Source organism: Giraffa tippelskirchi, chromosome 3 (assembly GCF_054371585.1).
Source record: "Giraffa tippelskirchi isolate mGirTip1 chromosome 3, T2T-mGirTip1v1.2.pri, whole genome shotgun sequence".
NCBI classification, from domain to species: Eukaryota; Metazoa; Chordata; class Mammalia; order Artiodactyla; family Giraffidae; genus Giraffa; species Giraffa tippelskirchi.
In genome coordinates, this window is record NC_137277.1 from 43,696,139 (window position 1) to 43,721,634 (window position 25,496).

The 25,496-nt window shown below is 50.0% G+C and overlaps 1 protein-coding gene across 2 annotated transcripts in view; it reads right to left on the reverse strand.

Moving 5' to 3' along the window:
• Positions 1-25,496, reverse strand: part of KSR1 (kinase suppressor of ras 1) — a 162,300-nt gene that overhangs the window by 39,853 nt on the left and 96,951 nt on the right. For both annotated transcript variants that reach the window (XM_081584330.1, XM_081584329.1), the window contains exon 3: positions 549-696. In XM_081584330.1, the coding sequence (XP_081440456.1) occupies positions 549-696 (148 nt within the window). The remainder of the gene's footprint in view (positions 1-548; positions 697-25,496) is intronic.

Genomic DNA, 25,496 nt, shown 5'->3' on the forward strand with positions numbered 1-25,496 from the left:
GGCTCAGGCTGAGCCCACACCAGCGCGTGCCTTCTGAGCACACAGCCCAGATGGGGATGGAGAGACAGGGAGCGGGTGGGGAGCAAGCAGGGGGCGGGTGGGGAGCAAGCAGGGGGCGGGTGGGGAGAGGCAGGGAGAGGGTGGGGAGAGGGCTGGGCGGGGAGGGGGCTGGAGACAAGGAAGCTAGGGAAGGGTCACAGAGCCCTACCTACAGAAGTGTTCCACAGAGGGGAAGTCATGCAGCCCCGCCCAGCCTGGGGTTGGTAACAATGGCTAAAGCTTCACACTGGCCAGACCAGTGGGACCTGGGAGCTTTCTGTCTCAGGGAGAGCCTCTACCTCGAGTCAGGTCCATCACGCACTTTCTGAGCGTAGACTCCAGCCATTCCAAGCCGCCCCAGAGACCCTGGTCACACCGGCCCCACCCAGCCCCTCATCCATCCCAGCAAAAGCCCTGGTGCCCCGGGAACCAGGCCAGGCCTGGGAGAGAAATGCAGAGTCCGGGCCAGGGGGGAGGGCGAGGGGGCCGGCGGGACTGGCCCTACCTACCCAGGCCTGTCACCTTCCGCAGGCAGGTGAGGGCGTACTGCAGGCGGCCACACTCCTCGGTGCTGGCCCCGCAGCGCCGAAGCGTCTCCTTCACCTTGGCCTCGTTCATGTCCAGCAGGGCATCTAGCGTGAGCTCACGGAGGATCTCCTGGGGAGGCACAAAACAGGCAGAGAACCGGGTGAGCAGTCATCCTCCTCGCAGCCAGGCCCAGCCTCCCTCTGAGTGGCAGGGGCCAGCTGCTGGGGCCGGCCTCCGACCCAGAGCCACCACTTGTCTGAGGACACCAGCAGCCAACCCCGGCCCCCACTCCCAGCATCCCAGGGACAGCAGCTGAAGCCGAGACGCCAGAACTTGGGGATGGGGGCAGGGGAGAAAAGAAGGAAAAAACCAGAAACGTTCTGATGAGGGCATGTTGCCCCTCTGGTCTCTTTTTATTTATTCCACTGGATGGGAAAATGATGAATCATGACAGCTTTGGAGAATGACAAGTACTTCAGACAAACACGGTTCTTTACAATTTTGCTATATCTGAATCAGACCAGATAGGATTCGAATAAAATTAGCTTCCAAGAAAAGGATTACAAAGAATTAACCCTCACCAAGATCTGTGTTTGGAGAAGGAAATCCAACCCACTCCTGTATTCTTGCCTGGGAAATTCCATGCACCAAGGAGCCTGGTGGGCTACAGTCCATAGGGTCGCAAAGAGTCAGGCAGGACTGAGCGACCGAACAAGAGCAACAAAGATCTGTGTATGTCTTGACTACCGGGCATTATCTGATCCTCAGTTGGACTCTTCCAAGGTTTCAAGGTAGCGAAGAGAAGCAAGATGCTCGAAGCATATAAAGGACTCATTCAAACTCTGAGGATGGAGGGGGCCACACAGAAGGAACAAGATGACCTCGAGGGGACAGAGTGGCCCCCCGCTGTCCAGCAAGAAGGGAACCTTAGGTCTGAGGCTACAAGGAAGTGGATTCTGCTAACGAATGACCTGAAAACACTTGGATGTGATTTCTTCCCAAAGCTTCCTGGTAAGAGGCCCGCCTGGCTGACACCCCGACTTCAGCTGGGCAAGACGCTAAGGAGGGAAACTGGCTGAGTCCTCGGGGACTCTTCCATAAAGTCTTCCTTCTGCAGGACTGTGAGCTAACACATGCAGGATGGTGTAAGCAGCTAAGTTCATGGTAATTCGTTACACAGCAAAGAAAACGAACACAGGGACTTCCCTGGTGGTCCAGCGGTTAAGAATCCTCCTTGCAATGCAGGGGAACATGGGTTCGATCCCTGGTTGGGGAACTCAGATCCCACATGCCACAATTAAGCCTGCATGCCACAACTAGAGAGTCCGTGCACCACAAGGAAAGATCCTGGGTGCCACAATGAGACACGGCGTGGCCAAACAAATAAATAAAAAATAAAATGATTACAGACAGCAAGTATTTAAATCAAGGCCTAACTGACTCCAAAATTTGTGCTCTTTCCTCTTATCGAGGAGAGGGGAAATCCCTCCAGCTCTGAGTACTCTGAGCCACATGGAGCCCGAAGCAGACACACAGAACAATGGGACATGTCCCTGGCCTCAAGTGGCTTATGGAGTGACTGACATGAAAATAAGTCATTACTGGAAATTCCCTAAAGGTCCTGTGGTTAGGACTCTGTGCTTTCATTGCTGAGCCCGGAGTTCGAGCTTTGGTTGGAAAACTACGATCCCACAAGCCACAAAGAGTGGCCCCCCAAAAAAGAGGGAAAGAAGTTATTGCAATGCAATAAGATATGGACCAGCAGAGAAAGCTCAGAGAGTTATGGGAACAGTGGAGATGTGGGGCGGGGGAGAGGAGGGGGGAGAAGTTGTCCCCTTTCTGTTGTTTCTGGATTTTCTATAACGGGGAAAGCCAGACAACCCACATCAAGTGATTCATATAAACTTGCAGTTCTTGAGAATCGACGTTGATTTTCATTGATTTTTATTAGCAAACTGTGTCTAATTTAACACAAGCAATGTTGTGGTCAGTCAATCCATAAATCTTAGACTCAAGTGTCAAAACAGAACCTGATGAAGATACCAACTATGAGTCATTAGGGCAATGGTTTGGGGACTCTGTGATGCCTGGGGGCTGGGGCCACATCTGAAGCCTGGCATGTGGCCTCTGGTGTCTGGTCTTGTCCCCTCTCCCTGTCTTTGGTCTTGTGTGAATATTCTTCCATCTCCAGGGTTGTGGAAAAGAAATCTCATGGCTCTTTAGAATGACTCTAAAAATTAGAAATAAACAGATACCCCCAGAGCACCAAGAAGCTCATCAGTGGTTTGGACAAACCCTTGGTGGTGAGAAATCCTTCCAGATGATAAAATGAGAACGTCACAGGAAACCCTTGATAAGAACAACGCAGAGAGCAGGATGCTTAAATAATAGTCCCAGGACAGAAGCTTTTATTTAATCCATGTGTCTTCTATTGCCTTCAACAATGCTCTTCATCAAAATGCAGTTTTGACATGTTTGCCCCTCATTTCACTGAGAGAAGCCATTTGGCAACATTGTCAGGGAAGACCAAACGGAAGTGGCCTTGCCCTTCACAACACAACCCTCCACCTCTCCCTGGGGTGGCCTCTGTTCTCACCCACGCATTTTCCCAAGGCTGTGATGACTCAGCAGTTCTCCTGAAAGTGGAGATTCCAGTATCTGCTTGATTTGGGGGTGGAGGTGGTGGTGATGATGACAAAGACAAACCTAGGAACCCAATCCCCAATCTGACTACAATGCAAAGGCGGACTTTTTTTTTCTTCTTTTATATACCTTTCCTCCCCACCCACTTCAAGTTTCAGTTTCTCCGGCAGAATAACTACATTTATTATTACAAACTATTTGCTAGTGCTTTACAAGATGTCCAGGGCTTTGTGTACTGACTCCACTCAAAACAATTCAGCAAACAGATGCCGCTAAGCCTATTTTATTGAGGCTCAGTGACCTCACGCTATGCTACTGCTACTGCTAAGTCGCTTCATGTCCGACTCTGTGCGACCCCATAGACGGCAGCCCACCAGGCTCCTTCGTCTCTGGGATTCTCCAGGCAAGCATACTGGAGTGGGTTGCCATTTCCTTCTCCAGTGCATGAAAGTGAAAAGTGAAAGTGAAGTCGCTCAGTCGTGTCTGACTCTTCGCGACCCCATGGGCTGCAGCCTACCAGGCTCCTCCGTCCATGGGATCCTCCAGGCAAGAGTACTGGAGTGGGGTGCCATTGCCTTCACCTCACGCTATGCAGCTTAATAAATGGCAGCGCCACAACCCAAACCCAGGTGTGTTGAGTCCCAAAGAGCCTTCAGTTACCCTCCACTGTCACTCGTGAACTTGGGCAAAGCAGTTACCCAGGGGAAAATGGGTTTTTTTCAAAGTAAATTAAAGGAACTAATTTCTACCTGATTTCTGAAAACAAACAAACAAACCCTATATTGTAAAATGGAAGTCCTTTGTCATTAGCAAGTGAAGTAACCCCCTAAATAAGAGAAATAATAGGCTCAAACTCATGGTCTTATAAAAAAAAGAATGAAAAGAAAAGGCATTCCTTATAGCTTTGAATGAGCTGGAAAGTTTGTCTCATTCCCCTGAAGCTGCAGGGATCAGTTCATCCCGTGGGAATAAGGGAACAAGGTCTGCTTTCCCTTCCCTCCTGTGTGCTCTCTTCATGCTCCAATTCAACCCAGGGGTTGCCTAGACAAATTGAAGAACCCTTTCCTGGGATAGAAGAGTCAACCCCGGGTCCTGCTTATCCAGGAGCTGCCCAGTATCTCCCAGGACAAGCATCACCTTCTGAGGAGTGAACTACGTATGTCTTCAGTGAAACAGGAGTGCTCCGCATACCAGCATTGCTAGGATTTCTAACTGTTTCTTCTGCCTTCTAATTCCTCCTCCCTGCAAAGTTGGATCACTGAAGTGGGGAGGGGGAACCACCCTGTTCTGCCTAAAAGCTGCAGTCAGTGACACTGTTGACCAGTTAGCAGGTTACCTGGTAGAGTTAGGGTCTCAAACACACAAGCCTCAGGACCAGGTTTCAGAAAAAAAATGAGGTATGTGGGCATGTTGCCCCTTGATCTATCTTTCGACGGAGATAAAAGTACTAGAAGGGGCTTCCCAGGTGGTGCTAGGGGCTAAGAAACTGGCTGCCAATGCAGGAGACACAAGAGACATGGGTTTGACCCCTGGGTCACGAAGATTCCCTGGAGGAGGGCATGGCAATACATGCAATACATGGCAATACACTCCAGTATTCTTGCCTGGAGAACTCCAAGGACAGAGGAGCCTGGTGGGCTACATTCCATGGGGTCACACAGACTGAAGCAACTTAGCACACATGCACAAGTACTAGAAATGCTTCTCTTGCCTCTTTACTAGACAACAAGAATCTCAAGGACAGTGCTTATCAGAAACCCACTCTCTGCTCTCTCTCAGTGTCAGGGGGTGAGGAGAGGCTACGAGAGGGGTGCCATATCATCTTATAAGGAAATCGGAATTTTTATTTTAAAACAGTTGATTTTTACATGGTGGCAACTCATGCAAATCTGTGCAGACCAAACAATCATGTCAGAGCCCCCAGATGACAGCACAGGGAGCCCAGCAGCAAGGGGCTTGGGCAACACATCATCAGGTGGCCAGGCCTTCTCAGCCAGGTGCTGCCCTGGCTCTGGGAAAGTGAGCCCTGGCCTTCCAACTCCTACGAGCAATTTCAGAAAGTAGTATTAGTCACTCAGTCATGTCTCTTTGCAACCCCATAGACTGCAATCCACCAGGCTTTTCTGTCCGTGGGATTCTCCAGGCAAGGATACCGGAGTGGGCTGCCATCCCCTTCTCCAGGGGACCTTCCCGACCCAGGGATCGAGCCTCGGTCTCCCACGTTGCAGGCAGATTCTTTACTATCTGAGCAACCAGGGACCCAAAGTTAATCCAATCGAGAAGGGATAGTGCATGAGGCAGGTGTGCTGGAACCAGGCGAGCCAGGATACAAAGAAGATGCATTCCCTGGCCTCTGCTGCACCTCTGGCCAGACAACGGTCAGGCTGGGCTAGTGGCTGTGCCCGCCCCAGGAGGGGCTCTGACATCTCCTCCCATCAAGACTCAGGCAACACTCCCAACAGCAAGCCTTACACATGAAAGTGATCCCCCTGCTCAGACACAAGCACAGCCAAGTCTGGGTTAGGAGGTTATTTCAGACCAGGGTCATTTGTGTACAATCCCTAAACCAAAAGCAAATTAGGGAATGAGTGTTACCACCTGCTGAAGGTGAACTCATAGGCTCACAGACAACCCAGCAGGCGAAGCCGCCTGGAAATGCTCTCCAGTCTCAGAGGCCCCAAGACTGTGGGAGGGTCTCTCACCCACCTGGAGGCATGTGAAGATGCCAAGTTCTCTCAAGCCACGCATCCAGACCCTGGAGTTCTGGAGAAGGGATGAAAGGCTGAGCATCCACACTGCTTCGGGAATTACTGTCCATCCCACCCCAGCTTGTGTGTAAAGAAGAAAATAGGGGAGGGACTTCCTGGTGGTCCAGTGGCTAAGACTCTGTGCTCCCAATGCAGAGGGCCTGGGCTCGATCCCTGGTCAGGGAACTAGATCCCACGTGCCACAACTAAGACCTGGAGCAGCCAAATAATTAAATAAATATTTTGAAGAAAAAAATATGAACTAGAAACCAGGAAGGGAAGACGTGTTGTCCGACCCATTGTTGGAGATGCCCTGGTTCCACCCAGCCCCGGGTCAGCACATGAGCGTGGAGGTGGGCAGCGGGGCCGTGGGACAGGGCACACTGGCTCCCTGCCTCAGCCTGTCCCCTCGAGCCACAACTTACTTCTCCCGTGGGTGACATTAAGTTATGCTTTCTGATAATAATTAGAGGGCAGGGCCAGTGGAGTAGGGAGGTGACTCCCAGTCTGTGATCGTGAAACTGCTGGCTGTGTTCTCTGCAGCAGAAGGCGGGGTCGGGCTGGCCCAAGCACGCTGCCCCTCCCCTCAGCAGCTGGCAGCGACTGGTGTCACAGGCCCGGCTGGGTATCAAATGGTGTCCCAGGACTTACCAGCAGCCACGGGGCTGCCTGGGGTCTATACTTAGCAAACGGTGCCGGCTGACACGGAGAGCTGTCCCCCTGGCCGCGGCCAGTCAGGCGGGCTGTGGAAACGCCAGGGACTTCACAGACTGTGTGTGGACCATGTGCCACAAGAATCTGTGCGGCTCAGGGCCGAACTGGGATGAAGACCTGGCCTGAGGGAAGGCCAAGAGGCAAGCCTACACTTGGGGTCTCCTTCTGGCATTGTGTCTAGCCCTGGAGCATAGCACGGATTGGCCACAGTGGTAACTGCCTCAACCAGTGTGCCCAGCACGCATGATCCATCGACCGAAACTGGATTCCTGGTGGGTGGGCAGAGGAGTCAACTGGCCTGGCTGGGGCTTAATTCACGAGCTGGGATCCTTCATCTCAGATGCTCTCCCAGGAGCTGGTCACAGCAGAGAGGCCACAGGTGGACTCTCAGGGCCCTGTACATCCCTCTGTGGCCGGGGCAGCAGAAACAGGAGCAGGGGGGTCCTCTGGCAGCCCAGGCGGGGAGCCCACATCTCTCCAGTTGGCAAGGGGGCACCTGACAGATGTTCCTTCCTGCCTTCTCACCACCGCTGGTGCCGAGGGAGAAGGGGTGAGACTTGGATAATAATAGCTGGATATTCTGGGAAGCACAGGAGGGGCTGAGGCAGTGAAGGGTCTGGGTCAGGAAGCCTCCTGGGGTTTCCATGGAGATCAGCAAAATAGCTTAGGGATACTGGCTTTGTCTCTGGACAAGGTCTGGACCTAGTCACTGTCTCAGTTCTGAGAAATGAGAAAAAGCCCCTCCTGGGAGAAGTCACCCCTTCCTGGAGGGCTTCTCTCTATTACTTCTCAGTGAAGGAAGGGTCAGATTTGGTCAAAACTCTGCCAACCTTGGGCCAGCCCCTGCCCTTCTCTGGGCTTCAGTTTCATCATTTATAAAATGAGTAGGTTTGGCTAGATCAGGTCAGTGTCTCTCAATCCTGGCAGCAACCTGGAATAACCTAGGAGGCTTTCAAAATGATCCTGGGACTTCCTTGGCAGTGCAGTGGTTAAAACACTTCATTTCCACTATGGGGGGGTGGGCATGAGTTCAATTCCTGGTTAGGGAACTAAGATCCCACATGCCAAGCAGCACGGCCAAAAAAAAAAGGATCCTGATAACCGGGCCCCACCTTATATCAATTGAATCAGAACTTCTGGGGGTGAGAACCATGAGGGCAGACAAGCTGTGGGGCCTTAAGTCTGGCCAAAGTAGTCCAGGGCAGAAAGGTCTAAGAAAGTGGGGCTGGCCAGGGCAGGGCAGCACCCTGGGGGCTTGACCTCTCACGAGGCCCCTGATCCTTCAACTCAACCCCAGCCCAGCCCAAGCTCACAAACATCCCAGGAGATGCTCTCTCCTGTATCCTGGTGCCTCCCTCCTTCCCACAAGGCAGGGTGGGGGCTCGCAGAGCGGGGAGCCTGGCAGACTCTTCAGGGAGTGGCCATCTCTGGCCTACACATCAGTACATCTGGGCCTGAAAGCCTGAGAAAGAGGGTGCAATGGTGGGACAGGGTGTGGAGGTAGAGGGTGCTGGTAAAAGGGGAGGAGGTGAGAAGGGGGTCAAAACAGGGTGAGCAACGAGCAGTTATTACTCAGCTCTTGGGTGCCAGGCACTCTGTTAGATCAACCATAGAGGTAAGCACAGGCGATCCTCATAAAAGCCTGAGATGGGTGACAAGGCTCAGAGAGGCTAGGCAACTGGCTCAAGGTCACACAGCCTGTTTGGTGAGGCTGAGACACGGCCATCTCTACCTCTTCACAGTCAGCTGGCTCTGCCTGCACTGGTGCCCACTTCTTTGCTCTATAAAATGGGGTCCTTTTCCCAGGGCAGGGCCTTCTTGGCATCACAGGTCACATCTGGTTTCCAGGTTCCACACCATGCCCTCCTCCCATGCCAGCTGGGGTGCACTCTGGCTGTGGGCTTAAAAGCAGCTTCAGGAGGCCTCCTGGGGAAGGGGGGTGGTTCTTCTCTCTACATGACTTTTGGACCCTCTTAGCAGTCCTGCCAGGGGCCCTCAGTCCCCCTCCTGCCCTCTAGAGGAGGCGGGTGCTCTCCGAATCTGCCTGAGACCAAATCTCTAGCTTCCGGCAGCATTTGCTCTCACCACGGCCACCACCATCACCCCAGGGGGCTGGCTTCACCCTCCTGGAAGGCGTGTCTTGGGGCTGCCTCCCAAGTCCCATTCTTCCTCCCATAAATCCTAGGTACCTAGTGCAGGAATTGGTACACTTTTTCTGAACAGGCCATAGAGTATTTTCATCTTTACAGGCCATATGACCTCTGTCACAACTAGTCAACTCGGCTATCAGAGCTCCCAAGCAGCCACAGACAATATGGAAACACGTGGGTGTGGCTGTATGCCAGTAAAACTTTAACTATGCACACGGAAACTTGAATTTCATATAATTTTCACACATCACAAAATAGTCTTATTTTGCTTTGTTTTGTTTTTCCTACCAGTTAAAAATGTGAAAACCATACACACTGAGGAAACCAGAATTGGAAGAGACACGTGTACCCCAATGTTCATTGCAGCACTGTTTATAATAGCCAGGACATGGAAGCAGCCTAGATGCCCATCAGCAGATGAATGGATAAGGAAGCTGTGGTACATATACACAATGGAATATTACTCAGCCATTAAAAAGAATACATTCGAATCAGTTCTAACGAGGTGGATGAAACTGGAGCCTATTATACAGAGAGAAGTAAGCCAGAAAGAAAAACACCAATACAGTATACTAACACATATGAAAAGGAGTACGTCAAGGCTGTATATTGTCACCCTGCTTATTTAACTTATATGCAGAGTACATCATGAGAAACGCTGGGCTGGAAGAAACACAAGCTGGAATCAAGATTGCCGGGAGAAATATCAATAACCTCAGATATGCGGATGACACCACCCTTATGGCAGAAAGTGAAGAAGAACTAAAGAGCCTCTTGATGAAGGAAGGTGAAGGAGGAGAGTGAAAAAGTTGGCTTAAAGCTCAACGTTCAGAAAACTAAGATCATGGCATCTGGTCCCATCACTCCATGGGAAATAGATGGGGAAACAGTGGAAACAGTGTCAGACTTTACTTTTTTGGGCTCCAGAATCACTGCTGATGGTGACTGCAGCCATGAAATTAAAAGACGCTTACTCCTTGGAAGGAAGGTTATGGCCAACCTAGATAGCATGTTTAAAAGCAGAGACATTACTTTGCCAACAAAAGTCCGTCTAGTCAAGGCTATGGTTTTTCCAGTGGTCATGTATGGATGTGAGAGTTGGACGGTGAAGAAAGCTGAGCGCCGCAGAATTGATGCTTTTGAACTGTGGTGTTGGAGAAGACTCTTGAGAGTCCCTTGGACTGCAAGGAGATCCAATCAATCCATCCTAAAAGAGATCAGTCCTGGGTGTTCATTGGAAGGTCTGATGTTGAAGCTGAAGCTCCAATACTTTGGCCACCTCATGCGAAGGGTTGACTCATTGGAAAAGACCCTAATGCTGGGTAGGATTGGGGGCAGGAGGAGAAGGGGACGACAGAGGATGAGATGGTTGGATGGCATCACCAACTCGATGAACATGGGTTTGGGTAGACTCCGGGAGTTGGTGATGGACAGGGAGGCCTGGCGTGCTGCGGTTCATGGGGTCGCGGAGAGTCGGACACGACTGAGCGACTGAACTGAACTGAACACATATATATGGAATTTAGTAAACCGGTAAAGATAATGCTGTATGCGAGACAGCAAAAGAGACACAGATATATAGAACAGTATTATGGACTCTATGGGAGAGGGCGAGGGCGGGATGATATGGGAGAATGGCACTGAAGCATGTAAATTATCATATGTGAAACAAATTGCCAGTCCAGGTTTGATGCATGATACAGGGTGCTCGGGGCTAGTGCACCGGGATGACCCGGAGGGATGGGATGGGGAGGGAGACGGGAGGGGGGTTCTGGAACGGGAACACATGTATACCTATACACCCATGGTGGATTCATGTCAACGTATGGCAAAACAAATACAATACTGTAAAGTTAAAAAATAGATAAATAAACTAATTTAAAATAAAATTTAAAAAAAAAATGTGAAAACCATTCACAGCTCAAAAGGCTGTAGAGAAACCAGTAGCAGGATTGGGTCCACAGGCTAAAGTGGGTCATTCAGCCACTCAACAAACACACACCAGCTATGCTGGGCCCAGAGGAGAGACAAGGCAGGCCCACATTTTGTCACCTTTCTCTGTATCTTCCAACACACATTTCCAAAACCAATTCTCCTGGGTGCTGTTTGAAAACGGCCGGATACTTCCAGCATTAGAGAAACACATATACACCCCATAGGTTTGGGGCTGTGTGCTTTCCCCCATACATACTACTCCCAAAATGGAGAGAGGAGATGGGTGGGCTTCTATAGCAGGGGGTTCTCTTCCCCCAGGATGCTCGCTGACTGTCAGGAAGAACAGACTATTGTCCACTAGACTCCACAGTAAAATGCAAGTCAAAAATGGAATACTCTAAAACAAACAAGAAAAAGAACATTCCAAAGTAAGATTGGGGTCAGGGTAGGACAGGGGTAGGGTGTAACAGCAGCCAAAAGACTACACGAGCCCCCTTGGGTAGGGTTTCCCCAGTGGCTCAGTGGTAAAGAATCTACCTGCAATGCAGGAGCTGCAGGGAGATGCAGGTTCGATCCCTGGGTCAGGAAGATGTCCTAGAGAGGGGCAAGGGCATGGCAACCCACTCCAGTATTCTTGCCTGGAAAATCCCATGGACAGAGGAGCCTGGAGGGCTACAGTCCATGGGGTCGAAAAGAATCGGACAACTGAGTGACTAACACTTCCTTAACCCTTGGGTGATGCTTAGGGAACCAGCAGATGGGGGCGAGGGGAGGTCCTCCTGGCACAAGCAGGGCAGTGTGGAGGGGCCACAGCTGGGGCAGCTGAAGGTCAGAGGTCTGTCACCACTGAGCCCCACTCCAGAGCGGCAGCTTCCCCAAGCCTGTAGGCCCTCATGGCACCCCTTGTTGACACAGCAGGTGGACGAGCAGGGTGGCAGTGGAGACAGAGGCCAAGCCAGCAGCTGAGTGAAGAAGAGGGCTTCCAGGGAGAGGGTAGGCATGGGACGGACCATCTCAACAGGGACACTTCTGAGGTGGGAAGGGGGAGATGTGAGACTGCCCAGGACGACAGCTCTGGCAAACTGAGATGCTCCGCGATCCTCAGTAGAGGGTGCAGGGAGCAGAGTCTGGTTAAAAATGCACCTCCCTGTGGGGAGCCCCAGCTCTCCAGGGCATAAAGGCACCAGCAGAAATACAGAGGAGTCAGGCGTGGCCATTGTTTGCGGCCAGCTTATCCTCAATATCTCCCACTTCCAGTTCTATGTGCAAACATACCAGTCAAGAGAGGGTTCCCAGACAAGTCTACTCCATCTCCTCCATACCCGCACTGTGACAGCTCTGAGTGCAGCCAGTGAGCCCCTTACCCAGCCCCATGCCAGACTGGCCAGCAGGCAAACTCAGGACCCAGCGAATTTGCTCAGGGCTCTGGCACATGCCTGGCCCCAGCCGTGGAATCTCACACCCCTCCCTCCACCACAGGGGCACATCCCAGTGTTCAGCATATCCTGTAAGGGCTGGGGTGGGGTAATGGGAGGGAGCAGGGATAAGCCATGCTGCAGGAAGTGAGCACAGAGCTGGAGACCTGAGAGGCAGGCTGCTCCACTGACGACAGAGGCCCATTGTTTCTGAGCTGCCCCACGAGGTCCAAGCAGGAGACTGAGATCTCTTGGGAGACCCTGGAAGGAGGCAGCCCCCTCTCTGTAGTTTTCCAGTAACTCTGTAAACAACTCCTGGCCCATGGCAGTCACAGAGGACTCAAGCCAAGGAGGCCATCACCAGAGCCATCAGGGGCTGAGGGCACGAAGTGGCCAATGTGTATTCATGAGGCTGGGAAGACAGGAGAGAAAGTCTTCTTCTGCCAAGATCAAAGGCAGAGTTCAAAGGATACTTGCAGGCATGCTAAGTCACTTCAGTCTGACTGCTCAGTGTCTGACTCTTGGCGGCACTACGGGCTGTATAGCCCACAAGGCTCCTCTGTCCATGGGATTCTCCAGGCAAGAATACTGGAGTGAGTTGCCATTGCCCTCCTCCAGGGGATCTTCCGGACCCAGGGATCAAACCAGCGTCCCTTTTGTCTTCTGCATCAGCAGGTGGGTTCTTTACCACTAGCACCACCCAGGAACCCCTCAAAGGACCCTTAGAGACATTCTAGTCCAATACTCATTTTACAGAGGAGGAAATCGAGGCCCAGAGAGGGGAGGGGACCTGTCTGGGTCACCCAGAACAACAGGATCAAGGCATTGCCAGTGACTAACACCAGGATGTACCAACCCCTGGTGGGCATTCCTTACCCAGATATAAAGGTTTCATTCCTGCCAACTTTTCTGAGCTGCTTTAAGAAGGTGAGCCAAGAGGAAGACTTCCCTGAGGTCTGCCCTGAGAATCTTTGCCAAAGGTGCTGACCTAAGGGACACCATGCCACGTGCTCACCTCATGGGTCCAAAGCCCCATGGAATCGGAATCGGAAGCAGAGGGGTACTTGGCTCATGGCCTCACCCTGGCAAGTCCCTAAAGTCTTGGTGGCTCAGAAGATGGTGGGTGGGCAGAAATCCTCGACTCCCTGCTCTTGCCAACTCCGATCCATGCCCACTTTGGTGACACACATTTTTCTCCTTTTTGTATAGAAGAAGCAAACCCCACATCACCAGCTACAGCCAAACACCCAGGTTCTGAGCTGAGCTCTAAGACCCACCCAGAGCTGTGGCATGTTGATTCTCACCCAGCTTTTTGACATGCTGCCTCTTTTCACAACCCATCCAATCATCAAATGACAACTCCTTGTACTACAGCCACTAGTGAAGTGGCGTGGACATGATTGCTTCATTGTGAAGGAAAGTGGTGTTCAGAGAGATTAGGTTACTCACCTAAGACACAGCAAGCGAGCTGGAGCCTGGGTTGGACCCTGGTCCATGTACCTCCAAATCTAGCACACATAGTCTCTATATGGCTTGGCCTCCTCTTATCAGGTTGACCAGAAGCACTGAGGCAGGGCTGGGCCTGCCCATACAACCCTGGTTTCCTAAGCTCCCAGAGGAAGAAGCTGACTCAAAACAAATGTGTGCCCTGTTCAAACCAAAAGCACAAATGGGCCCCAAACTGTTCCCTAGGAGAATGGGGAAAAATCTATTTCAGTAAGTGCCCGATGGGTCCCCACCAGCCACTTCACTGAAAAAAAGAAAGTGAATGAAATACTATGAAATGGAAGGCACATTCTACCCCGATATACTCATTTTTTCTGATGTGTTCTATAAGACAGCAAAGAGAGGATCCGGAGCCCAGTCAAACACACTCCCTTCCAGGCTCTCATGGAAAGGCCACTTGATCCCAGACCCCAGTGCCTACCTTGCAACCCTCCGGCCCAGGCTGGTCCAGGCTCCGTGCCTCGCGCAGCACCACGGGTGGTGGGGTCGCTGAGCCCCTCGTAGCCTTGGCCGGCACCCAGCTCCACAGACAATGCATGACGAGGGGCCTGAGCCCAGGGTCCCCGGCAGCCCCGGCCCCTGGTGTGGTGTCCCAGGGAAGGACAAGGTAGGGAGAAGAGTTTCTGTTTTCATGACTGTAGTGAACAGTCACTGCAGCCAAAAATAGTCTGTGCCCGGGCGCTGGGGAGTCAGCACATAGCTCCCGGAGCAGGTGCTGGGTGTAAGACACGCAGGTTCCAGCCAGCCTCACTGCAGGGGGCCGGGTGGCGGGCAGGGGGCCAGGCACCCAGGGTACCTAGGATACCAGGCCGCAGACAGAGAGGTGTTCCCTGCCTCCCAGCCCTCCTCCAAAGAGTCAACAAGGAGCATGATCATCCCCCCTCTTCCAGTGAATCATCTGGGGAACCCCCACCCCTGCGTGAACTCCAACTGCTCCCACTGCCTCTGCAGTTCTCACAGATCTGGGGCTGGGTGGTTTAGATACCAGTGGGAAGAGCTACCAGCTATCAAAACTCAGAACGTATGCCAAAAAGGATGCACTTGACTATGAGTAGATGGGGGAAAAAAAGATCTAAAGTTATATGGCTAGCTAACAGTGGCTGGTGGGGTTGTGGGGGGATTTTTTTTTCTTTTTTGGGTTTCTCTATATCTCCAAATTTTCTTACGATAAACGTGTGTCATTAGATTTAGAAAATGTTACTTTTAAAATGAAATTTTTAAAAAGAAAAGATGTTCAGGATCACAGAGGGAATATACAACATGGGCCTATCCATGAGAATATAAAGTGTGTGTGTGTGTGTGTGTGTGTGTGTGTGTGTTGTGTGTCTGTGTGTGTGTGTTGTGACCTTGGCTTTGGAGCCAGACTTCCCGGATATGAATCCTGGCTCCTCCACTTACCATCTAAGTGACCTGGGATAAGTGACACTGTCCGTTTCTCTATCTCTATCCTATGAATGTGTTAGTCGCTCAGTTCTGTCCAACTCTTTGCAACCCCATGGACTGTAGCCCATCAGGCTCCTCTGTCCATGGGATTTCCCAGCCAAGAATACTGGAGTGGGTTGCCATTCCCTTCTCCAGGGGATCTCTCCGACCCAGGGATCGAACCAGGTCTCCCGCACTGCAGGCAGATTCTTTACCATCTGAGCCACCAGGGAAGCCTATCTCTATCATATTTGGGGGATAAAAGCACTGCCTCTTGCTACAGACTAAGCATGTGTTCTCCTCGAAATTCCTATGTGGAAACTTAATCCCAGTGTGACGGTATTAGTAGGGTCTTTGGGACCTCATGAGTGTAGAGCCCTCAGTTTGGGATTAGTGCCCTTATAAAAAACATCATGTGAAGACACAGCAGAAAATGGTCATCTATGAACCAGGAAGTGGATCCTCACCAGACACCTTATCTACTGGCACCTTGATCTTGGACTTCCTGGTCACCTGAATGGTGAGAAATAAATTTCTGTTGTTTATAAGCTGCCCAGCCCACTCTATGTTATTTTTGTTACAGCAGCCAGAATGCAATATAAGACATCTCCCCAGAAGGTTACTGGGAGGACTGAAAGAGACCCTCCACGTAAAGCTCACAGCTCAGTGCAGGCACATTGGCAACACTTGCTAAACAATCACAGTACAAATTCACAAATAGATGACATTAAAAAAAGAAGAAAAAGAAAAGAAACATCAACCAACAAAGAAGGCCAACTGGAAGGAAATGTACCAAAATGTTTCCAGCATTTCCTCTTGGTTGTAAGATATGATGTAAACCATCAATAAACAGTAGTATTGTTTTCTTTAATTTCTACACTTTTCATACTTTGAAAAGGAATATTTGTGTAAATTATTGGATATTAAGAAAAAACAAAAAACACCCGGAAGAGCCAAGAAGCAATCATTACCTCTGTGTAGGGTTACAGAGGACCTATTTTCTTTGCTTTTGTATACTTCCTAAAATAAGTATTTTTTATTTTCACAGTGAAGAAAATGAGGTGTTATTAAAAACAAAAACTGGGACTTCCCTGGTGATGGAGTAACTAAGCATGTTTGCCACAACTACTGAAGCCCGCATGCCTGGAGCCATACTCCACAATAAGAGAGGCCACTGCAATGAGAAGCTCTCACACACCAGTGAGGAGTAGCCCCCACTGACTGCAACTAGAGAAAGCCCACATAAAGGGATGAAGACCCAGCACAGCCAAAAATAAATATTAATTTTTAAAAAACTGAGGAATAAGCTCACCTATTATATCCTAGATATAAGATGTCTGAGGACCCCCTGCCAGAGTCTAGGCCTTTGATGACCCATCTCTGAGCCTGAGGCCCTTCACCTCCTATACCAACAAAGGAGTTCTACTCACTGTTGGGAAAAGCAGGCACAATGGCACCCTGAGATCTCCCCAGGGGAAAGTCAGGTGACCCAGCCCCATGGAGAACCCTGGTGAGGGTGAGGGTGGGGAGCTGCAGTAGCAACAGTTATTGTTATCTAAGGGAGTGAGCGTGTGCTTGTGCATGTTTCTTCTGTCAGCAGGGTAGTCTTTCCTCCAAGATACATTTCCCAAGTGCAGATGGTGTTGATCCTTCAAGCTCACCATCTATCTGCCAAAGGGCTGAACCTATGACCTAATTTTGGCCAGTGGGAGTGCTCTGCCTTATTAGCTCCGTGATTGGTTCTCATGTGAGCATGTGACTAAAGCCAAGCCAATCAGAGCCTTCCCTGGGGTTTTTTTTACCCACAATTCTAGGGTAAGAAGCTCTTAATAGGCAATACTGCTACTCTGCTGAAAAAAAGTAAGGCTTAGCTCCTGGTGCCCTTCAAGCCTGCCATGTGGAGTGAGCTTATCTGAGAAGTGTGCTCTAATGGCATCATCTGGGCTCCTGCATCCAGACTTCCCTGGACTTTTATTACCTAAGCGGATAAAAGACTGTTTTCTTTAAGCCAACTTGTATTGGAACTTGCTACAGAAAAGTTTTAACTAGTTGTAGGAGAATATAATAGCTTTTACTTAGTAAGGGCTTACTATGTGCTCTGGTATCATGTCATCCTCCACCTATTTATCCATCCATCCATCCACCCATAATCAATAGACAGCTACTGAATAGCAAGGGTGGGCCAGGCACCTTACTCAGCACAGAGGATACAGCAGCAAACAAAATATATAGTCTCTTTCTTTAAGGAGCTTATATTCTATCAGGAAACAATAAAAAAACAAATTCAAAAATAACTAAAATACGTAATCATGATTCGTGAATAAGTGCTAAAAGGAAATAGCATACTGAGACAAAGTGGTGGTTATGGGGGTGGGGGGGTGGGGTGTGCATCTAATTTTAGACAGGATAGCTTCTCTGAAGAGCTGACCTCTAATCTCCCATCAGAGGATGAGAAGGTGCTAGCCACGTCAGTATAGAAATTTCCAGACAGAGGAAGTAAAATACACAGAGGCCCCAGGCTATAACAGGAAAACAACCTGACCTGTCCTAACATGGGGGCTGTCCTCAGCAGCCCCCAAAGACCTCCCCAGAAGCCCCTGCAATTCAACTTTCACTAGCTCAGATCAGAGAGTTCTTGAGACCTAAGAGACCAAAACTCTTGGATAATCTCATGGAAGAGTGAGAAGGGGCAGGAGGAGACACAGCAGGAGGCAGATGTGAATATTCCAGAGTCTTGAACGTCATGGTGAGGGGTCTGGATTGTATGCTGAGTGCAACAAGACACCAGTGAAGCATGGTACTCAGAAAAGTGAGGGGGTCAGATTGAGGCTTTAAGAAGAATCACTCAGGAATTCCCTGGTGGTCCAGTGGTTAAGAATCTGCCTTCCAATGCAAAAGACACAGGTTTGATCCCTGGTTGGGGAACTAAGATCCCATATGCCACAGGGAACCTAAGCCCTCAAGTTGCAACACAACTGAAGGTGGTGAGCCCACACACCACAACTAGAGAGAAGCCTGAGTGCAGCAGTGAAGAGCCTGCATGTTGCAGACCCAACACAGCCGAATAATAAATAAATAAATATTTTAAAAAGAAGACAAAGGTCCATATAGTCAAAGCTATGGTTTTTCCAGTAGTCGTGTATGGATATGAGAGTTGGATCATAAAGAAGGCTGAGCATCAGAGAAGTGATGCTTTCGAATTGTGGTCCTGGAGAAGACTCTTGAGAGTCCCTTGGACAGCAAAGAGATCAAACCAGTCAGTCCTAAAGGAAATCAACCCTGAATATTTATGGGAAGGACTGATGCTAAAGCTGAAGCTCTAATACTTTGGCCAACTGATGCAAAGAGTCTACTCACTGAAAAAAGACCTTGATGCTGGGAAAGATTGAAGGCAAAAGTAGAAGGAGGTGAGATGGTTAAATAGCATCATCGACTCAATGGACATGAATTTGAGCAAACTCTGGGAGATAGTGAAGGACAGAGGAGCCTGGCATGCTGCAGTCCACGGGGTCACAAAGAATCAGACATGACTTAGTGACTGAACAACAACAAAAAAAGACGATGAAGAAGAAAAATCACTCTTGACTCATGAACAATGAAACGGAGGGAAGGGCAAGACTGATTCAAAGAGCAATGTAGGTGCTAATGCACAAGTCCATGAAGTAGCTAGGACTAGGGAGGTGGCAGTGGTGAAAAAGAGACATAGATGGATTGGGGATATATATTTGGAAATAGAGCTAGTGGGATTTGCTAGTCAACTGAATATCAAGGTGGAGGAAGCAGAAGGAATCAGAAATGACTCCTCAGTTTCTAGTTAGAGCAGCTGACAGACTAGTAACAGGCTCAGAAAGGTAAGGGACTTATCCAAGATCACACCATTGGCAAGTGGCAAAGTGAAGCTTATGTCTGCCTCCCAGCACCAGGGGCTAAGCTGTCTAATTCCAGGGGTCATGCCCTTAAGCAATCTTGCTTTCTAATCTTGCTGCCTTAGCAGGAGCCACTGAAACTTATATGCTGATTTTTTTTTTTTTTTTAAGGAAGAGCAATGAGAGAACAGACTTTTTCTTTAAGATAATTAAAACAGTGTGGTGTTGACACAAGAATTTCCCAATATCTAGCTGGGCAGATCTGTTCTAGAGCAATCTTGCCTTTGAGGTAATCCCCAGAGAAGGAAGGCCGACAGCTCAGGAGCCAGTGGCCCTGGAGGAAGCGACGGGCACACGGTCTTGCTCAAGTCTGCCTGTTGCGAACGGAAACCAAGGCAGCTCAGGAAACCCAGGTCTCAGCAGCCCCCAAAGACCTCCCCAGAAGCCCCTGCAATTCAACTTTCACTAGCTCAGATCAGAGAGTTCTTGAGACCTAAGAGACCAAAACTCTTGGATAATCTCATTTTCAGTCATTCATCGAGAACACTTCCCACATGCCAGGCACTGGAGATAGAGCAATGAACAAGAGAGCCAGGTCGTCTGTCCACGTGGTACTTCCAGTCTCATCGGTTTGTGTTGGATTTGGCAGCCCAGAAATCTAAAAGATTGAGGAAATGGGATCACTGTAAAAAATGCCCAACCAATATGGGCTGAGCAGAGCAGTCATCGCATGATTTTTCAGATATCTAGGAACCAGGAGTATCTCCTCACTCAAAGCTTAAAAGAGGGCACTTTGGCTCACGATCAGAAAAATAAATCACTTCATCCATGGGAGAGGGTGATGTCTGCAAGTCTTGTAAGGACAGGAACTCATGGGCAGTGCCTAGAACAGGACCTGACTCACAACAGGAGGTGAGTGCGTGTTCACTGGTCGAGCGCATGCGTGGACAAATAGGCGAAAACGTGAGCAGGCATCCTCTGCCCTGTATCCTGCTGTGTTTCATCCTTTCCTCCCTGGGGACCCATCACCATGGTTATTTGGAGATGAGTACATCCCACCACCCTGTTAGCCCCTCAGGGCAGACTGCACTTTGTTCATCAAGGAATCCCCTATAGTAATGAATCTGGGTACCTGGCACAAGGTAAGTGATCACTGGATGTCGAACAGGCAACTGGAAAGGAGAGAAAGAAGAAGGAGATTGAGGAAAGGAAGAAGCATAGAGGGATGAAAGAAGAGAAAGGAAGAGTGGGGAAGGGGAGAAAGGAAGGCTGGGAAAAAAGAGAAATGAAAGAGACTGAGAGAGAGGAAGAGGGTAGGGGGAGCAGGAAGGGGAGTGGAGAGGGAGGAAGACTGGAAGAAATAAAGATCAATTCAACCACGCAACTACATACAGTAGCCCTCCTAGGCTGGGCTAGTCTGGGTCAGACGTCAGAGGACAAAATCTGTCGGGGGAAGGAAACCCGGCTTTGGAGTCACAAGAATGTGAGTTTGAATCCCGACTCGGTTATCCGCCTGCTGTGTGACGCTAACATGTCACTCAACGTCTCTGAGCCTCAGTTTGCTCAGCTATAAAGTAGGGATCCTAGTGTTTCCCCCAATCCCCATCCCCGGGATTAAAGAAGATGGTATCTATAAAATGCTCCCTTATAGTTTGCCCTCTTCCTTCTATATCTGGCTTTAGGTCTTCTCCTGACTGGTTCGGTGATGCCCACAGGCCAGTCCACTGGCCAGGGCTCCACTTGCCAGCCACACTGAGTTGGTACTGAGATCAGTGCCAGAAATCTCAACTCCTCTGTATGGAGGCAGCCCTGGGCCGGTAGGACTGACAGCCGGCCCAGATCCCTGCAGGCAGCCGGGTGAGGGTGTGGGCCACATTCCAAGGATGCTCCCAGCTGCCAAAGAGCAAGGCAGGCAGGATGGCGGGGACTTGGGCTTCCAGAGGGAGAGGGTAGGGACGGGAAGAGGGTGGGAGGAGAGGCTAGGAGCGAGGGTGGCAGGATTCACGTCTATTAAAGCTGAACCCAGGAGCCAAATACCCACTCACTCTTCTGGTCTAACCTTCCACAGCCTCCCGCTCCACACAGTCTAACTCCTGGTGCCCACGGAGCTGCAGCCACTCCCAGGCAATGGGAAGCCAAGATGGTAGCAGAGGTCAGGCAGCTTTCTTCTCCATCCCCAAGAGAAGACGTGACTTTAGACACAGGGATACATGGAAAGAGGAAAGAGAAACCTGCCCAGCGGTGGCCACCACATAAACCCCTTACCGGACCCGCCTGCATCTTCAATTCAGAACACGCCACCAGCAAGAGCTTATTCAAGGAGCCTATGGACCGTGGCTGCAGCCCTGGAATCCAGCTTCTGCATCCCCCACGCTCCCTGCTAGCACTGGTCCCAGCCAGCGCTTGCCACTTCCTTTAACAACTTCCAACAGGGAAATTGCCGAAGGAAAAAATAAAAAAGGCTCCATGCCAGCAGGCTGTGAAATCATTTCCCCAGCTGCAGCCAGAACATGAAGCTGTGATTTTTAGTTTTTAACCTGTAGATGAGGAAGAAGGTTGGAGGAGGGCGGAAATAATCACAGTGTGTGACTCTAGATGCCCAGAGAAGGGGCCCTGCCTCTACACTCACTCGCCTGCCCACTCCCTCATCTTAATGATCCCCAACCATCCAGATCTGCTCAGGGCAGGTGCTCCTACTCCTCACCAGTCAGGGGTACCATCTCACCTTCCACCCATCCCCCTGATGAACCCAGCCTTCTCACCAGGAGGAGTTCTGTATGTGTGTGTATTAGCCGCTCAGTCGTGTCCGACTCTTTGCAACCCCATGGACTGCAGTTCACCAGGTTCCTCTGTCCATTGGATTCTCCAGGCAAGAATACTGGAGAGGGTTGCCATGCCCTCCTCCAGGGATCCTCCCGACCCAGGGATTGAACTCATGTCTCCTGCATTGTGGGCAGATTCTTTACCGTCTGAGGCACCAGGGAAGCCCAACTACCAAGGGAGCCCAGGAGGATTTCTACTTGTCTTCGAACAACCCTTAAGTTCTCTCTCTTTCTCTCTCACACATACACCCTTCCATGATCTCCCAGGTAAAACCCCAACCCTTACACCCCACTCCTGGAGGTTCCCAAGAACCAACCCTGTTTCCTCACTGATTCCTTCCAGATCTTTGCAAATTCTTCCTGGCGAGGACAGCACAGCTCTGTCAACCCCGAGGTCTTTGCAGTTTCTGTTCCCTTCCTGCCAGTCTAGCTGCCTGCTAGCACCCATGGTGAGTTTGCCCATCGGCTCCCAGAGACCCCAGGCTGGCTTCCATCCAGGCACTCAGCACCGGCTGTTGACCGTGCCTCTCCTCAGCCTGGGAGCTCCTGGCCCTGGGGAGAGAGCAATCAGAGTCCCGGCTCCCAGCACAGGACCCAGACCTGCACTGCCTCATCACAGCAACAGCCAAGTAGCTATTTACATGAAAATCCAACATGACAGGGGCTTCCCTGGTGGCTCAGATGGTAAAGAATCTGCCTACAATGAAGGAGATTCAGGTTTGATCCCTGGGTCAGGAAGATTCCCTGGAGAAGGGAATGGCAACCGACTCTGGTATTCTTGCTGGGAGAATCCCATGGACAGAGGAGCTGGTGGGCTACAGTCCATGGGGTCGCAAAAGTCGGACATGACTGAGCGACTTACATACATAACAACATGACAGAATAAAATTTAAATTACGGTTTCTCAATTGCACTATACATATTTCAAGTGCTTCCTGGCCATGTGTGGCTGGTGGTTACCACGTTGCATAGGGCAGAATGGAATGCTTCTAGCATCACAGAAAGTTCTGTTGGACGGTGTCACTCTAGACAAAGGTGTGATGGTTGGGTGAACAGATGAAGGCATTTCCAGAGCTGCTTGTCTCCAGCATCTGAGGAGAAGGGGTCAGGGTTCACACAGGTCAGAAGGGCCCGCAGCAGGCTCTGGAGCTGGAGAGGGCTGGGGTGTGTCCCTGGTGGGAAAAAAAGGGAGAGTGCAGAGTCCCTTCGTCCACACCAGGACCCCAGAAGAGCCACACTGCCTTGCGGCCACTTCCATATCCAGCCTCTCTCTTCATCCAGCAGAAAGGCGTTCTTTCCTGGAGACTGTATGACCACAAACTGGTGACCGCAATCTTACAGACAAAGCTGAAATAATGTTTAGATAACTCTAGAAGGACAAATGGCTTTCCTGGCGGCAGTAATGGAAAAGAACGTCTGTAAACGCAGGAGACCTAAGAGATGTGGGTTCAATCCCTGAATAAGGAAGATTCCCCTGGAGGAGGGTAGGGCAACCCACTCCAGTATTCTTGCCTGGAGAATCCCATGGACAGAGGAGCTTGGTGGGCTGTGGTCCCTAGGCAAAGAGTTGGACATGATTGAAGTGACTTAGCACATATGCATGGAGAGGGACGGAGCCCAGGAATGAGATTTTGAAAAGGAAGGAGGAGGTTCTACATGGACACAGGCTATACTCACATAAAATGCAGGTATTTTTCTGAGAGAAAAATCAGAGCCCTAGTCACGAAGCCATGAAGGGTCAGGATCAGCAGAAAACCCCAAGAGACTGAAGAGACAAGTCCCGTCACACAAAAACCATTCCCAGAGGCCTCAGGGAGCAGTCCTGGTGAAATTGTCTTGAAGGTGTTGACTGCACCAGTGCACCCCCATAGCTCAGCATAAGCAAATGCCAGACTTCGTAGATTTGGATCCTTTTTCCAAAAAACTGAACAGAAAAAAGACAGAGACCCTGTTTTCAAGTCTGGTACCCCCAGCCTGCATCCCACTGTGACTTTTGCTCATTCTCAGTCACTTTTCACCAGCAAATATCTGCCAGGGCTTCCCGCACACCAGGCACCATGCTGCCTGGCACACAGCTTCTATTGGGCACAAGCTGATACCTTCTGGAGGGCTCTAACACAGCCATTCCTGAGATATTGAGGAGCAACCCAACCTCTTCCTATTATATTGCTAAAGAAGAATGAAGTGGGCTTCCCTGGTGGCTCAGTGGCAAAGAATCCGACTGCAAATGCAGGAGACCGGGGTTTGATCCCTCGTCTGGGAAGATCCCACATGCCCTGGAGCAACTAAGCCCATGTATCACAACTCCTGAGCCTGTGCTGGAGAGCCCAGGAGCGGCAACTACTGAGCCCACGTGCTGCAACTACTGAAGCCTGTGTGCCCTACAGCCCATGTTCCACAACAAGTGAAGCCACCTCAGTGAGAAGCACTGAGAAAGTCTGCACCTAGAGAAGGCCTGCAAGACCCAGCACAGCCAAATAAGTAAATAATTTTAAAAGAAAGAAGAATGAGGTGGGCTTGCATGGACAAACACAGAGATGAAATTCAAACTAAAAACCTCAGGATGATACTATACTATGATCCCATTTTAGCATCTTATAAAAAAAAAAAAAGGAAACAAATTTGTATGTGAATAAAAACAATGTGGTGAGACCTCCCTGGTGGTCCAGTGGCTAAGACTCAGCACTTCTAAAGCAAGGGGTCCAGGTTCAATCTAGATCCCACATGCCACAACTAAATGAATACATTTTTAAAGAAAACAACATGGTACCCTGGATTGGAACCTAGAACAGGAAGAGGACATTAATGGAAAAACTGGTGAAATCCAAATAGAATCTGGAGTGTAATTAGTAGTCATAAACCAATGCCATGTTCTGAGTTTTCACGAATGTACCCTGGTAATATATGATGGTAATGACGGGGGATGCTGGGTGAGGGGTGCAGACGGGAACTCTGCACTGACTCTGCAACTTTCCTGTAAATCTAAAATTATTCCAAAATAAAACATTTATTTAGGAAAATAAACAGTGGTTTCGTTGACATTCAGAAGTCAAAGGATTCTGTCTCTGAGGTCAACTGTGGAAAGGCGCGGGGCTTTCATGCCATTTGGAACTTTGGTTTCTGAAATATGCACCTGCCTATGTAGGCAGCATATCATTTTGTCCGCAAAAGTCCACATAGTCAAAGCTATGGTTTTTCCAGTAGTCATGTACAGATGTGAGAGATGGACCATAAAGAAGGCTGAGCATCAAAGAATCGATGCTTTCAAACTGTGGTGTTGGAGAAGACTCTTAAATGGGATAGCAATGAGATCAAACCAGTCAATTCCAAAGGAAATCAACCCTGAATATTCATTGGAAGCACTGATGCTGAAGCTGAAGCTACAATACTTTGGCCATCTGATGCGAAGAACTGACTCATTGAAAAGACCCTAATGCTGAGCAAGATTGAAGGCAGGAGGAGAAGGGGTGACAGAGGATGAGATGGTCGGATGGCATCATTGACTCAATGCACATGAGTTTGAGCAAACTCTGGGAGATAGCAAAGGGCAGGAAGGCCTGGCATGCTGTAGTCCATGGGGTTGCAAAGAGTCAGACACGACTGAGCGACTAAACAACAACCTATTCTAGAACCAATTCTGAAAGCACACAGGATGCATCAGGGCCTAGCAGAGTGGAGTGGGAGCCAGTCAGAGTCCACACAATTGGTG